The sequence below is a fragment of the Megalops cyprinoides genome, chromosome 19 (assembly GCF_013368585.1).
Source record: "Megalops cyprinoides isolate fMegCyp1 chromosome 19, fMegCyp1.pri, whole genome shotgun sequence".
Lineage (NCBI taxonomy): Eukaryota > Metazoa > Chordata > Actinopteri > Elopiformes > Megalopidae > Megalops > Megalops cyprinoides.
The window spans coordinates 20,996,974-21,014,012 of record NC_050601.1 but is presented as its reverse complement, the minus strand read 5'-3'; the positions used below and the strand labels follow the sequence as shown (position 1 = coordinate 21,014,012).

Sequence of the window (17,039 nt, the reverse complement as noted above, 5' to 3'; positions counted from 1 at the left end):
CTGCTGGATCTCCTGGTACTCGCTGTGTTCCTGTATCTCACCTCCTCTGCTGGATCTCCTGGTACTCGCTGTGTCCCTGTATCTCACCTCCTCTGCTGGATCTCCTGGTACTCGCTGTGTCCCTGTATCTCACCTCCTCTGCTGGATCTCCTGGTACTCGCTGTGTTTCTGTATCTCACCTCCTCTGCTGGATCTCCTGGTACTCGCTCCGTTTCTGCATCCTCCAGGCCTCGCGCTCCTCCGAGGTGGAGTCACAGCTGTAGTAGTGCAGCAGAAAGGGCCACACCTCCCCTCGGATGGCCGGGTCAATCCCCCCGAAGAAGATGGCCTGGCAGAGACAGACGTGTATGAGAGCGTGTGCGTGCGTGCGTGCATGCGTATGCGTGTATATGTCTCCGTGTGCGCACGTGTGTTAGTGTGTGCCTGTCACCGTGTATGAGTGTATGTCAGTGTGTGCCCATGTGTATGTATGTGTGCGTGCGTATGGGGTTGTGTGTGTTTGTGTGTCTGTCTCTGTGTACGTGTGTGTATTTGTCCGGCTGTTTGCGAGAGTGTGTGTGCACCTGTCCGTGTCTATGTGTATTTACCTATAAATGTGCTTGTCTGCATGTAAATTTAACACTTCAGTCAGGACAGCGTGTGTATGGACTGTATGCATACACATGTATGCGCAGGTGAACATAGCTGGCTGCGCATGATCCCTGGACTGTGTACAGGCAGCCACTGCAGCTGCGGTGATGCGCAGCGCCTGCGACAGGGGCGCAGCGCCTGCGACAGGGGCACCCCCCCCCCCTCCCCCCCTTTACCTTGCGCAGCTTGTACTCCTCCTCCACCTGCCCGCTGTGGTTCAGGTGCCTCAGCCAGGTGGCCACGTCCAGCCGGCGGTACAGCCGCTCCTCGGGGTGGGTCTCCGCCGACGGCAACGTGGGCCGGCGGATCGAGAACTGCATGCACGACTTCTCGTCCGACACCTGGCGGAGAGAGAGGGGGAGAGAGGAAGAGAGAGAGAGAGAGAGAGAGAGAAAACGCTTACAGCTTCGGTGGCGGCATAGACGGAGCTTTCAATCTGACGCGCAAGGAGCCGACTCATCAATATGTAACATCCGCGGGATCGCTGAATGAAAAGGCACCTGAATAATGCACACCTCACGGTCAGGGAGCAGCGAAAGGGGGGCAGGCGGAGGGAGATCGTGAAACAGAATGCAGCCGGGCGTTTAAGGGTTTAATATAATACCGCCTGTGGTGCTGAATATCACCCATTATTAGCGCTCTGTACAGAGGCTCTAAGAGCAACAGTTTAATAACAGCCTCCGTGCAGGACACCGATTACAAACATCATTTCCTGACATTGACTTTTTTATTATTAAACCCTGGATATGAGAAGAGCAGAATAATAACAGAGACCGACAAATAGGTCAGAGCATGAGCGCTGCCACAGACACAGACGCACACACATACGCACACAAGCATGCACTCACACTCATACATTCATATGCACACATACACATGGCTACACACACGCACACACACAGGCAAGCACATTCACTCACGTGCACACTCACACACACCCTCACACACGCGCGCACACACACACACACACACACACACACACACCCTAACACAAACAAATCTGTGCAGCATCTAGCATTTAATCAAAATTACAGCTTCTTTCAGCTTTCAGAATTTAATATAGCAGCTCATCTCCATCCTTCAACTTCCAACATAAGGCTTTGAACAGCAGGTGTCTGATAAGTGCAAGCAAAATCAGAACAGCTGTGGCCCACTAACCGCCTGGTGGATGCAGCAATAAGTAATTAATTAAGAGAAAGCAGAGATAGAAGGTGGAAAAACAAAGTGTAATTAAATAAAATAAATAAATAAAATGTGGACCCTTTATTGTCACCGCTTGAACCCGGGTGTTAAACAGCTTTTTTAGACATATTGGTTTCAGCCTTCATGGATTTGATCTGTTTTCCTGTTGACTGTTAATTGGCCTGATTTAGCTGGCAACTCCTCTTATTATTGCCATATTTGTTTTTGCATACAGTGAAGCCCAAAATTATTCATACCCAAGCTAAATTTTGATTTATAGTGAATATAGTGAATTGAGACATGCAAAAAAGCTTGTTAGCAATTATAAGAACTGTTTGATTGCTGTGATGGCAAATAAAGGCTTTGCCGTTGATTACTGAGAAAGGGTATGAATAGTTTTGGACATGGCATTTTTCGTAAAAATGTAAAAAAAAAAACATAGAAATAGTTCAAATTTATCAATAACATCTCTAACACAATGTCTTACTGTCTTCTGTCATATGCCATTTCCAGCCAGATGAAACCTATTGGTCATATAAAAATTCACTATAAATCAAAATTTGGCTTGGGTATGAATAATTTTGGGCTTCACTGTACGTGTCACTGCTATTTTTGATTCAAACTACTTATTTATCATAAATTAGCAAGATGGGTCTTTGTGTGATTCTTTCCAACTCTTCTTTACATGGAATTAATTCCTCTCTCATGTTCAATTTTACACATACACGTATTCATCTGACAAGTGCTGTTATCCTAATGACTTGCAGAAAGTTGATTCAACATGGTTAAAAATGTAGCCGTACAGATACTGAATCATTAATGCCATCCTGGAAACAGCGCTATTGTGAGAAACGGTACCACTAAGTCTCGTGATACGACCCACTACATTAAACTACTACTGGCCAAACTAGCCAATTTCCAGCCACTGAGAAAGCTTATGCTAGTTTTGTTACCCCAACTAATCTCAGTATTCATCACAAGAACATTGATTATTGATCATTGATTACCTTGGTCTCACAAGTATCATCACCGCAGTCCCCATAAAATCCCCCATTAAAAAATGTGCTTAGATCAGTCATATGCATGAAGGACACAAAGGGAGAGATATCACGCATTAACAGCACGCTGCACGCGGTGCCCAGCGGACACGTATGTCTGCACTGCCTCCATCTGGAGCGGCCGGCGGGGTGAACGCAGCCCGGCGACGCACCCGAGGAGCGCCCCGAACTGCCTGGGAGGCGATAAAGAGCACCACGTGCCGCCTCTTTCCACGGCCGAGGGTCGCCTGTCCCCGCGACAGGGCCGACTGCTGGCTGCACCTGCCACCAGAGCCGGTCTTACAGAGACTCCACCTGACACGGCCACTGCAAACTGCACAGGCGGCTCCCCAGACAATGCTTACATACTTCACTTTTAATTTAGATTTTTTTTCTCTCGTTCATCTGTGCTTGTGACTGAAATCTAGAGTAATCTTTGCTCTGTTAATGCACGGACACTTGGGAATGGAGCCTTCTGCCAGTTCTGCTGTCGGTTTCTTATTCAATCGTCTTTGGTTCTTTTTTTGTATTTTATCTGTCTTCTTGTGTGCTAGCTTTCCCGGCTTTCCAATTCCAGGTGTGCCAATCACAGACAATGTTTCTCTGCACCTATTTTGTGCACACCTTAAAACTCAAACACTGTCAGCCACTTCACTCGCTATATTTTTCCTTCTCTATAGTGACCTCCTTATCCATGTGAGCAGACCTGCTCATCCCTGCAGTGATTAGTGGAATGGCCAGTGGGGGGTCATTAGTGTGTGTGTGATTGTGTGCCTATTGCAGTGCAAAGCAGGCAGATGACAGTGGTCATTGTGGAGTGATTAGTGAAGTTATAATGTGGGGTAATTAGTGCAGTTAGTGTAGTGTGGGGTGATTAGTGCAGTTAATGACAGAGCAGTTATAGTGTAGAGCGATTGGTGCGATTAGTGCGGGGTGATTAGTGCAGTTATGGACTACAGTGACAGCACAGTATGGTCTAGAATGACAGCGCAGCTGTAGTGTGCGGCTGCTGTACCTGGTCTTTGAGCTGAGTCTCCCGGCAGCACTTCCACTGTTGGAAGACCTCTGCCAGCTTGTCCAGCCCGGCGTGGTGGAAGTGCAGGATCTTGTACTGGCTCTCCCTGCTGGCGATAACCAGCTGACCGCTGGTGCACGCCTCGTCACTGCAACAACACCGCAACGGCACCGTCAGCAACATTAACCCTGCCACAGCAACAGGCAGGTTACGCTCTCTAAACAGCACTGCTACAGACACAAGTTAGGCTACTAAACTATAAAGAGTGGGACTGGGAAACATCATCTGAATATTCACAGTTTTCCTGTGGAACAGATCATCCCAGCATGATTTTGGATACATGCTAAATGATAAATCAATGTAATTTTATGTCATGAAATCCAGTTTAGTTTAAACACATCCATCGGTTTTCTATAGATTCCTACTAGGGCACATTTTTGTGCAAATGTGGGACAAGACATTGTGATCACTTAACTATGAGCAGGTGCAGAGTAAGTTTCACAGCAACGGAGGTTCTGACTACCATTGGAGAAGACAGAATCTGCTAGAGGGAAAGAAAAAACAATGTGAGTGAAAACAGGGTGTCTGGGGTGGGGCATGCCTGACCTGAAGAAGAGACGCAGGGACCTCATGTGACCAAGGTCAACCCGAAACACTCCACACAGCTGCTCCAGGGCCATCACTTTCTGTTGCTCCTCCCACCTGACCCCCTGTGAGTGGCTGTTCTCGGATGGGGCGTGGCTGTCGAGGCTGGAGGCGGAGCTAGCTGAATGGGTCATGGATTCGTCGCACATGTCCCTAGACAACGGAGCAGTTCAACGGTTATACTCTGCCCCTCTCAAACCCCTGCCATTTCAACACACCATCCCCATTCTAACCAGCATACAATCGCTGAAGAAAACACCCAAAATGTGGTTCTGAATTTGCTGGCATTTTAATTTACAGCAAACCAACACAGCAGCGGGTCAAGCAGCAAGACATAAAGATCACAAAGCTCTCTCTCTCAAACATATCAAACATACATTCACCCCAAACTCATAAAAACAAGGGCATTTAATTCTGATGTTGCCTCATCTTGGCCTTTCGTTAAAAGTTATGCAACTACTTTCTAAATTAATGAAAGAATGAGGTCTGAAGAGAAACCACCTCCAAGCTCATACAACTTTTGTTAAACAAACACCGTAAGGCAGTGGTCCATTTGGGACCTTTTTCTCTGTGCAGACGACAGGCTTGGTGAGATTCCTGTCTTGCAGCTTGCCAATATCAAACCTGTCCGGATAGGAATCCACACAGGAGCTTCCCACAGCCCTACTTCCCCAATGAAATAACATCAGCTGTGAGTTTCTGGTGTGGAAGTACAGTGATAATCGTGGATATCACAGGCGAAATATTTCTGCAAGCTTTGAGGGTATCTGTATTTCATTACAGTTGGCTTAAAAACAAAGTGTACTGAAACAAGTGTACTGCTGTGTTATATAGAGTATAGAGAACATTCAGTTCACCCACAGCATACCTACAGTGTTCACCCACAGCTTATTCAATTGACTAAGAGCTGCAAAAATAAAAACGATTTTGACAGTTTTGTTTGGAAATTTTAAAATGCAATCAAGTTCATGAATTCTAAACAGTTTATTTTTGGTTTTGCTCCACAGAGGATTCACAGCAGGGGTAGTTCCATAAGAAATCAATCACAGCTTGACTTCATCAAGTCTGATATTGGTTAAAAAAACGTTAGTTAGCTCCACTGAAGAAAACAAGCAATTAAAAATCACTCAGAATTAACACCACCTGTCAACACTTAAAATCAATACTTTTTGTGACATTGAAAAAACACTCTTTTCTTAAACACATTACATTAATAATTAAGGAAAACGTATGTACTGATGAACTTGTGGTAGTACTTACACCCCAGATATAACTGTGACTATATGCAGGCCACAGCCAGAGCAACCTGAGCTGGAAGCCACAGCTCTGAGGCAACTAATGCCATTTCCAGCAACATACAGCTGTGAAATTGGATTTTCACACTTGCTGACCTGAAAATACAAAAGTGGAGGTGGTGTCACCGTTCGGCCTACCTGATTCGCCTGATCTGCCTGCTTTGCACTGCAATAAATTAGCGCTGACATCAGCTTCAGCTCTACAACAGTGTAGCCTGTGTTAATTAGTGACGCTTTGCCAAGGCTTAATTACAACAGACGTGTTCGTCTGTTGCCCGTATTAATCCTCTGATTCGGTCAATTCCAAATAGTTTCACTATGGCCTACATGCAGCGTTATAACAAGAAGAAAAAATAGATTTGACTGCACCAGTATTTGTGGAAAGCACTGTAACTTTAATGATAGCAACCATGCAGCAGGTAGACATCAAACCGTGCAATATTTACAACAAAATGTTTAAAATTTTAAACAATGTGTATCTGAAACAATAACTGTCTTAGTGGGTCTGAAACGAAACAACTCGTCTCACCTTCCACCACTGAAATGCCATAAAACATAAAAGGGAGCCAAAACGCCAAAAGCAAAAAAGGAAAAATGCATGCTTAATACAAATACACAAGTATACAAATTACATTACACTGAAAGTGTAGCACATTAGAGTCTGCACTATACTGTCAGCAGCTGTTTGAGCTCCGTGCTCACTGAGGGGGTGAGCGTTCAGAGACGCTGTACAAAGCGCTTGCTCATGAAATATTTAATAACGTTCCTCTCACTGCGGCGAGCCCAGGGCCTGGTATTGACACAAGCCTGGAGAGGGGCTGAGGTCCCCACCTGGGTGATGCACCCCACTCTCAGGACAGCATGTGAACGTCACGCAGGGACCGGGGGCCCGGTGTACAAGCAGCTCAGGGAGGACCATCTCCCACAAGCACCCAGAGAAGAGGAGGAGGAGGAAGAGAGGGAATGAGGCAGCAAAAGTAAGAAGAAGAGGAAGATGGAGGGGAAGGGGGTAAAAGGAGGATGGGGAGAGAAAAGGAGGAGTGGGGTGAGGAGGAGGAGTAGCTATGAGGACGAGTAGAGGGCTTAAGAGGAGGAGGAGGAAGGGGAGAAGGGGGAGGAGAGGGAATTTAAAGGAGAGAAAAGGAGAACTAAAAGTTTTACATATACTTTTATTTAAAAAAAAACTATGAAATGTTAATGCTAATTTAAAACTCTGAATACGTAACCATGCACTTTTACTGTGAGATTATAAATTTATATCTCTGTGATGCCTCTTTCACTTGACATTTACTATCAAGATTCATCACTTCAACCTCCCATTATAATATGTTAGTGTGGGGGTTATTCCACATCTGATGCCTGGGAAAAAAAAAGAGCAGACACTCAAATTCTCAATAATCCATGAATGGATTAGAGGGCTAACCGTGACAGAGTCAACATTTATAGACGGTTGCAATTTATCAGGTAAAATTGAACAAATGCTTCCATTTCTCAGGAAGGTGCAGGCAGACGCTGCAAAGAAAAAGGAGAATAAGGCCATGAAACAGATTATTCATAATGGATTATTTTGCTAATATTATTTACAGACTAGTTGCTCCCTGTAAATAGTGTGGCTAATGTAGCCAGCTTACAAAGTGAAACTTCTTAGAATGTAATTTTTTTCAGCAATTACTAAAGGCATACTCAATGCCCCTCTTGAGATAGCTGGTAAAGTAACAACACAGTATCTAGCTAAACTATACATTTTTTGTTGTTGTTAGCTAATGTAGCTAACATTAGCTAATGTAGCGAGCTATCTTACACAGCAGTCCACAAGAGCAATTAACAAGCTTATCTTTCAAGTCGACTCTGTCATCATAAAATAACTATAAGCTCAAAATCAACTTAAATATGATGCAGAGATACTTCAGTTTGTCTCCTTCCTCAGGCCCTTTCTTTTATGAAACTTGGCTTATGTGCTTTTTAGGTCTGCTTTATTAGCAAGGTCTGCTTTCTGAATTCTTGTGAAGCTATGATTTTCACAAACTCAGTTCAGATGGGGACCAATGCCCTCTATAACTGGTGTCTTAATCGTAACTACAGCAACCATTTTCTTCCAAACAAAAACCTTTGATTTAATCTATATTTACACATTTATTTGATCATAAAAATATAGCATTTAATTTTTTACTTATATTCAACAACAAGTTTCTGTTTCAGGAACACATCCAATACAAATAGTCTTGTCTAGTAGCTAGTCTTGTTAATATATGAAATATATGCTGCTATTGTGCGACGGTCTTCCATAGTGATGACTCTGATACCCACATGGGTCCTACACATTATGTGGTAGATTAGGTGAGCCCCCCCCACCCCCTCATCTGTAAGGACTTTGAGATCCCATCACCCACAATCATGACCAGGAACAGACATTTCATTTAATCATTTAAGAGGTTAGCATAAAGGCAGCCTCCATGTCCTCCTTACCCTGCATATGATCAGGAAATCATATATCAGAAAATCTGTTCTTATCCTTTACCATTTTAAAATGCTACTGTTGGCTTTTCGGTGAATGATCACTAAATAATCACCACTATCCTTCACTACCCAATTGCAGTATTTTTTGCAAGAGGGTGGATTATGTTTTCAGGGTGCCAGAACGCTGATTCAAATTCATGAACAAGAATAACTATTGCTATTATTATTTTTAACACATAATCCTATTTCATTTTGTCTTTTTCCCCTTCATTTCCTACCAGAAACACTAAACCATTTACGGCTCACAAACAGATAGGGGGTTCCCTTCTACCCAGTTACCCAGTTTCCATAAAAGGGTGCATCTCTCTTCTGTTGGGCCTTTCCTCCCTTCTGTTTAATAAGAGTTGCCACAGCAACATTCTGTGGGAAAGACTGAAATGTAGACCCTTGATGCTGTATGTCCAAGTTTGTGAGTCTACAGTCTGAATCCACCATATTACTTTTCGGTCAGTATATCCACCTGAAGTGGCTCTGCCCACTTATGGAGACTTCCACTGTGACGAAACACTGGCCTTCATGATGTCTCATACACAGCTCTGCAGGAGGCCTTTTCAGAGGAAATTAAATCACGGCTGTAGGTTTCGGCTTGCAGCGGGCGAGAGTGGATTTGGTCACGGCTGGGTGAATTGGTCCAAATGGACACCCACTCCTTTGGCTTGGCTCTAGGAGGTTATTATCCAATGAAATTGCTGGTATCTGTCATTTACTGCAGTACAATTCCTGCCTTAATGAATTCCTCACCAGGAAATGTAGCCTTTATCTGAATGAAGCCGGCTCTGATCTAGTTATTGTAGAGACAACCCTGGTTTCTATTGTTACAGTTTGATCCCCCTGACTATATCTTCCATGATTTCTAAAGCTGTTATAGGCTCTGGTCCATTCTCCGCCATGCTTGGTACCATGATAATGGTCTATAAAGGTATATCATGGTCTTACAGACCTTTGGGATTGAGAAAAGAGCTATATTTATATGCAGTGTTTTTTAGTTATTTGTTGCACCCTGTTAGGAGTATGCTGATAAGCACATTAAACTAAATGAAAAAATGAACAGAAGATACCACTCCATTATTGTGATGTTTTGATGCTTAAGACATTTGACATTCAAGATGAAATTTTGTTGCAGGACTGGTTAACTGAAAGGCCTTACATTTCAGCTGACATTTCAAAATTCAAGGCACCAATGTGTATTAGCAGCCAAGCATGACGGAACACGGTTAAATCTGAACTCTTGAGCTGAAAATGTTAAAAATGTTGCCTTTTTTAAGGACCGTATTTCCCATAAACTGCTGTCGTCTGCAGCCCGTGGTGCACTGTCCGGAGATTGACTTGTTAGGAGTCTCTCCCCCCCCCCCCCCCCCCCCCCCCCCCATAATATGTGCTTTCACACCTTCCTGGGTCATCTGAGGGTCAGCGCAGGAGAAGCCGCCTCTGTCTCAGAGTTTAGTTCACTGTTTACATCAGGATGTCCACGACACCTATGATGAGAGATTGTGAAAGTGAGCCTGTTCTTTTTCCTGTGAGCCTCACCATTGTGATTTTAAGAACCAGGAGACACCACCTCCACAAACCAAATGAGTGAACCTGTCACTTTCTACACTGTAGTGTAGCGCACACACACACTCTTCCCCACCCCATCATGGATAACACTTGCTTTCCCTCCCTCACTATTTCCACCCAGTGTCTCTCAACCTCCCCCGTCATCTTCTTCTCTCTGCCGCCCCCGTGTGGTCACTGCTGTGCCTTGCACTCTTGGAAGAACTGCCCTGACTATACAAAGTGTCAAGAGGAAATGAAGGCAAACACATTTTCATAACTAGGTATGACAGTCAGAGTTACAGGCCAGGCAAGGTCAGATGGGCCGCTTCAGAAGTTTGTCAGAAGTGAAATGGACGACTGAGTTCCACGTTTTTTCACTTACTAAGTCCAAGAGACATCCCACACACAGATGCAAATACTGAAAATGGCCACCCTCTGGTATTAGAAGCAAATCAAGGCCCTGTCAATGGAGGAGTTATCTGTGTAGGTTTCCTGAAGGCTTTGGCCATACAGTCACGACTCAGCGAGACACAAAAGTTGTCCTGGCACATTTCCACAAAACAAATTCCACTTAAACGGAATTCCTGCCCAGTTTAACAAGCAAATCAGTGGTTTGAATTTGTGAGTTCAATTCCTCTGAAAGGGGAGTGGTTTGGAGGCAGCACATACACGGCCTTGATCACTTCCATCTGACAAAACTGGCCCCATGTACTTCCTGGTCTCACTGGTGTTCGGTCAGAACTGGGATTGGCGCAACATTTGGAAACAAATATTTGACATGAGCTCATGGGGGTTGCGCCCATCTTTCATAAATGTCAGCAATGAGGATTAAAATGCGTCACTCTTGAGTAAACACTGATCAACACAGAGTAAATAACTCGTTCATAGAGGCTTTTAGATAAAAAAAATACTGTTTGGTTTGCCTTTTTTATGATGAGTTGAAAATGGAAGATTACCTACCAAACAAAAACCTTTCGCTTACCATCATCAGGAGACAATGTTGAGAGACTATATTTAATTTCCTCTCACTGAATCTAAACACCGGCTTCTATATCTTCTGAAGGCCTTAATTTGTAAAGTAATTAGAAATTCATCTTCTGCATTCAAAAATGAAGCATAACAGCGTCTTTAAAGATTTATAACAGGAACTGTCATATCATTTCCACTTTAACATAAATACAAAATTAGTCTGAAATTAAACGAAGTATTTGACCCCATGGAATTCCCCTTGGTCTTATTTTTGCTTCTCAATACCAATATACCTTAACATTTGCATAAAAAAACATACCGATCATATCAAATACACGTCGAGACCTTATCTCGACAGGTTACAGTATCACGACATGAGCAGTGCAGACTTACACTAAAACTTCCTGGTAGTCCTCTGTAAAAGACTGCTAGCTTACAAAAGGTAATATGGATTAAATGACCTTGATAAGAAATGGATGCACCAATCCAGTCATGTGTACCTACTGCCAGCAAGCCTGCCCAGATGACATCAGCACAGGTGGATGTGCAAGCATTTGCCTGGTGCCAATGTCTGTGAGCAAGCCCTGCAACTGCGATCTCATGTACAGCATAAAGAATCCATGCCAAACAAGTGGGGGTGTGTGTTAGAACAATTCCTGCTCGTTTCCGCAGCCCAGTCATGCAGTACAACGCATTTCTGTTGCTTGCTCTTGCGGAACAGCATTGTCTTCTTACAGACAGTGCAGTATCTTATACTGATCTGTTTTTGAGTTAGCAAAGCACTCACAGGAAAAAGTAGCACTTTGGCTCCAATACGGTGTTGTCTACAGGTAAATGGTTGCAACTGCTATGGTCACTGGGCTTCTGCATCTACACATTGTAAATGGCGAATCTTTTTTCTTCTTTTGGTTCAGCAACTTCTCAAAAGATGGCATTCTATAAGATGAAACTACAGAGAAATTGCTTTGCTTGTAGTAGTAGTTTCTGCATGTGCACAGTAATACTCAGAGTTAAGAAACTATTTCTGAGCTGTAGCAGGAAAATATATCATTTTACATGTGCCTTGCAAGAACTCCTAGACAGAGAGGTGTATGCAACAACCATCAAAGTGCGCCATCTGGTGGAGAAAATGGGGGCACTGTGCGTTCCTGCAGCCTGTGAATCCTGGCTAGCGTTTTACTTGAAGGATAAAAGATCTCATCGCCTTCATCATCTTCCTCTCATTCCCAGCTTCCCTCTCACCTGCTCTCGTTGTCCAGGAACACCGAGCCGCTGCTCTCGGCCAGGGCCTCGCTGACGGGCGACAGGCAGAACGGCGAGGAGAACGTGTCCGAGTCGGAGCCCAGGGTGCTGTCGCGGCTCACCTCGTCAGCTGACAGATCACAGGAGCCTTCGTCCCCCTCCTCCTGCTGCTGCAGCTCAGAGTTCAGGTTCTCCCCTGCCCCTCCCCCCTCCTCCTCCTCCTCTTCCTCGGCGGGCGGGGGGCGGGAGTGGGCGCGGCGCGGGTGGCGCCGCGGGTTCCGGCGGACGGGCGAGCTCTCGGGCGTGATGTAGCGCAGCGCCTCCTCGTCTTGCCGCTGGATTCGCGAGTTGGGAACCCAGGTGAGGATCAGCGTGCTGCCCAGGGCCTCATCCTTCTCCAAGTGCACACACAGGTACCCTGACAGACAGGAGAACAGCACTGAGACACAGGTACCCTGACAGACAGGAGAACAGCACTGAGACACAGGTACCCTGACAGACAGGAGAACAGCACTGAGACACAGGTACCCTGACAGACAGGAGAACAGCACTGAGACACAGGTACCCTGACAGACAGGAGAACAGCACTGAGACACAGGTACCCGCATATACTCATACACTAGCAGGGAAGGAGGAATTCAAACACTGATACATTTTTTCCACTATAGTACCCACTGTAGTTTCCACTACAGTACCTACTGTACCCACACAAATTTTCTTACACTACTCCAGGCTCTGTGCATTTAGTATGACCCGTTACGTTACTGGTGTAGCCATTGTTGATCATAGCAAACAGCAAGATGTAGACATAGGCTATGTGGAGGATTTTTTTTTCAAAAAAGTCTTAGCCTTGGAATGCAGAAAAAATCCAAACAGCTGTCTTGATTAAAACAGATGTCAGCTTTCAGCGTGACATCATGATACACTTTTGGCTGTGGGTAAAAGCAATGGAAAAACAGTTACACCATCTGCTGGTCAGCTGGCTTTGGCTACAGCTTGTGCTAGCCTGATTCCAACTCTGCAGTGGAAAAGCGATATTATGAGCCAGCCAGATTCCAGCTCTATAGTGGAACAGGAGTATAATGAGCCATCCTGGTTCCAGCTCTACAGCTGGAAAGAAGGGGACACAGTGACAGAGTGAGAGGTGGGCATGGTCACCTGGTCGTACCTGGGTGGTGCTCGGCGAGACCTGGCAGGGGTTCCGTGGGGTGCACACAAACATTGTTCTTCGAGAAGATGATCTCGCCATCCAGCACGCTCCGCGACCCCCCCGACCCGGCGTTGAAGGTCAGGAGGTCAGAGGCCTTTGAGGAGGCGCGTCGCAAAAGTCGACCCAGAGACATCTCCCCCAAAACCTGGAGACTGCTCCCATCCTCTGAGACCGAGAGGGAGAGAGAAAGAGTGGACAAGAAAGACATGCGCAGAGTGTGAGAGAGAGACCAGAGGACAGGTGAGGTAGCGACAAAGGTGGACTTCTTCCTATATAGTGAGAAATACTCAAAAATACAAAAAAAAAAACACTGGTTTCTGAAAACCAAATTCCTCATTGCTAATTTCTACTAAAATGAGAGATAAGGAAAAAAAACTCTCAATCTCCCTCAGAAAGGGGGAAATGCAGCACCGGCTGTAGTGTGTTTTTGCTTATCAGAGCCTGAGAGATACTGAACAGCCATAAACAGGGACCAAGGCCAGGAATATCTTGACTGCTACTGTGTCTGTGTTAATGTATATGTATTTGTTGATTATGAATGGTCAATCTGTGCTTTTCACATTTATGTTAATGTTTGTTGAATGGCTGCTTGTGTAAATTGTATTATAAATGGTCATACTAAAAAAGCAGAGCAAATATAAGAGAGAGAGGCAGTGAGAGAGTCAGACTCGGTTATGATTCTTTACCATGTCTGTGAGGACGCCTACATAAATAGCAAAAGACAATGACTCCACTTTGCCACATCAAAAAACCATTTCAGACACAAATGCGAAGTTTGCCTCAGCTGTTTCACCGGGAGAGTTGTGCCAACCGAACTGAGAAAATATGAGAGGTTTGAGCCAAAGTTGTTTTCACCTGGAATGGCCTGCCTTGAGGCTTCTGTAAATATACAAAGACAAAAGCTTTGGGCATATTTACAGAAAGCTTTGACAAAAGTTTTCATTGGCAGTAATGCTCAAAAGCACGTACCGTAAAATTAACAAAATAATCTACCTTTTGTTCTCTCTCAGTGTGTCGTGTTAAAGACAAAAGCAGGTCAAACTGTGGCCATATGAAAACACGGCACACGCCAACACCGGGCTGTGACCATTTCAAGACAGTTGCCCTTTTCATGAGTCCCACAGCTCCACAAAGTGCCCACCAGCACTGCTTCAACACAATAAAATCAGCTTCATCCATTTACCAAAAATACCAAATGAGCAGCCAACAGAAATATTTAATTTTTCTTAAATGTCCACCAGCATCTGCCCAAAGAATATAAGTCGTGTGGTTTGACCAAAAACGTCCTAAAATGTTCAAGACAATGGAATTTTCAAATTCAAACAATTCTTGGGGGAGGCTTACCCGAGGATTTAAACTTAAATAACTAAACCCCCCAGAAGTGAAAAGGTGAGCCTTAATTAAAACCGCTTCCAAGCCCCTCTCAGACAGCCTCCCAGATTTCTGCATTTTTCTGTTATTTCTTTTTTACTTTCTCTCCTTAAAAGTCTGGTTATTGGTTATGGTGCCCGCCTCCAGCACAGGCAGAGGTCTACAGCCCAGGTTCAACTCCAGCTATGTCATCAGCTGACAATAACTGGGAGTGCACAGTAGTGGAACACACTTTGCTCTGCCAGGGATAGGGGTGGGTGTGTCAGCAAGGGGTTCCTTGTCTTGCCACCCTCAGGCACCTTGAAATTCATCAAGCACCTGATTCGATGACATCAGTGGGGTGGCGCCTATTCTCCATTGTAGTGTGCCGTGTGACACGTTGTGTGACAAATAACCATTGGCTCTGTGTGAGTGCATTGGAGGACTGAATTTATTTTTCCTCAGTACTCCTGCACGAGTTCAGGGGTTATTGTGGAGACGAGCCCAGAGTACAACTGCTGATTGTGAAACAGGGCTGCAGAGATCTGGTGAATGTATACAATTTACACTTTTTGTTTGAGCACAGCTCGGTCAATAAAGATTATAACTTTCGAACCCAGCAGCGCCAAAATCCCCTTATTGAATTTTCTTGAGGCAAGGAATCACCCTCAGTCATTTCTATATGAAAGCAAACCATTTCAGCCATTACAAGAGGCAATGCAGTGCTGGCAAGAGCTGTTCTTTTGCACAGCATTTCAGTACAGTTTTACAGCTGTGAAATGAAAACGGGTCAGGCTCCAGAAACACAAGTGGCCATTTTCATTTATAGGCCACATTATGTCGCCAAATATACAATACGGTATCAGTTTGTATGGGCCTAGTTTAAGATTGGGCTGCATGTCTGTCAGTATGTAGGTAATACACTGTATATTCAGAGAGTACTGTACACCTATTATGGTGTTTTTGGACTGCACTACACGCAATGTGTGACTCAGCTCGTAGGTCCTGTTATCTGGACCTGACGACATGTGGCGTCCCTCCTTAAATAAACACTGTCTGTAAGGGTTATTTCATGTCAAGTCAACAACCCCTTGAAGTTATAGTCTGCCTGAGGGTTTTAGTGTGCCAAGACCACAACATAAAATTGTATTGTACCCGGCAGATACATGAAACCATGGCTTTTGTGCATATACACAATTGAAAGATAGACAATGAGGAAGGTTACAGTAAAATAAATCTTACTGTTAGCAGCTTTTATAATGGTCAAAGTTCTTGATAACTATTTCCAAATGGTTTACACTACTACATTTTGGATTCAAACACTGGTGTTTCATGTCTTTAAGTCGATACTTTCTCAGATCCTGTTCAATTGGATCTACAAAGAAATTGTCATGACTTGGCTCACCGCCTCCTGCTTTGAGGGAAATTGGTGGGTTGTCAGAGCGGCAGTTAAAAAGGGTTCCAACAGGTTTCAAAGTTAAAGCCGCTCACATTTCAAAAATGACTTCTGAGAAAATTATGAACATGACACAGGGTTCCTTCCGGCCGGTGAAACGTACACGCCAACGTTTCCCCGAAACCCCCACAAGCTCACAGTCGGCCCCGTTCCAGCGCCCCTGTGCTTTCAACCCAGAACGGGCTCTCTCTCACCCTGCTCGCTCAGGAAAGCCACAGTCCTCTTTCCTTTTTCCTCAGAGGAAAACTCAGGATCCCTCCCTCTGACTAAAGTACCTCATGGCTTCCTGTAGCAAAGGATTACACAGGATGCCCTCAAGTCCAGCACTCTGGAACGGGCTGAGGGAAGCTGGCACAGTCCTACAGAGCACTCAGCCATTTGTTACAGAGTCCCATTCTCGCCCTCTCCTTACAACGCCCGGCACGACACCCTTCTTCCACCCCAAGTAGCACACAGCAAGGCCATCACACCAACCGCCTGCTCTTCTGAGACTCTTCAAATTGCAAATTAGCGACCGTGCTATCTAAACACTGCTACCCTCTGCTGCTGTCAAATCCAAAGTGATCGCTCAACTAGTGTCACTTCATTCCATTCCAATAAGGCTGCAGTTACAGTCCTTCCTCCAGCTGTCATGTGACAACAGATTATTAAATACCACAGCAAGGCTATCTTGCAAGGCAGAGAGCTATGGTAAATTATTCTTCAATCCCCAGAATCCCAGTCGATAATGTCAACATCCCTTTCAACTTTAGCGATGTCCAACAAAAAGAGGAGGTTACTGCAACCAAAACCAGCCCGCTTGACAATTTTCAAGTAGAGGTAACACTCAAGGTGGCAGACTGTTGCGTTAACCATGAGTGACATGGTACTTGTAACATAGTGGGAGTTTGAAAGGAGCATAGCTCTCCCTCTCTCTCTGTTCTCATTAAGGAGCTCACATAACTGCAGGCGACAG

General features: G+C 44.8%; 1 protein-coding gene across 1 annotated transcript in view; it reads right to left on the bottom strand.

The window, feature by feature from the left end:
* The window catches only part of tbc1d16 (TBC1 domain family, member 16), a 29,802-nt gene that overhangs the window by 10,479 nt on the left and 2,284 nt on the right, over window positions 1–17,039 (bottom strand). The window contains exons 2-7 of the mRNA XM_036553201.1: window positions 13,237–13,443; window positions 12,069–12,486; window positions 4,471–4,662; window positions 3,865–4,012; window positions 807–971; window positions 180–328 (exon numbers count right to left, since the gene is read on the bottom strand). Coding sequence (XP_036409094.1) covers window positions 180–328; window positions 807–971; window positions 3,865–4,012; window positions 4,471–4,662; window positions 12,069–12,486; window positions 13,237–13,411 — 1,247 coding nt within the window. The 5' untranslated portion in view covers window positions 13,412–13,443. The remainder of the gene's footprint in view (window positions 1–179; window positions 329–806; window positions 972–3,864; window positions 4,013–4,470; window positions 4,663–12,068; window positions 12,487–13,236; window positions 13,444–17,039) is intronic.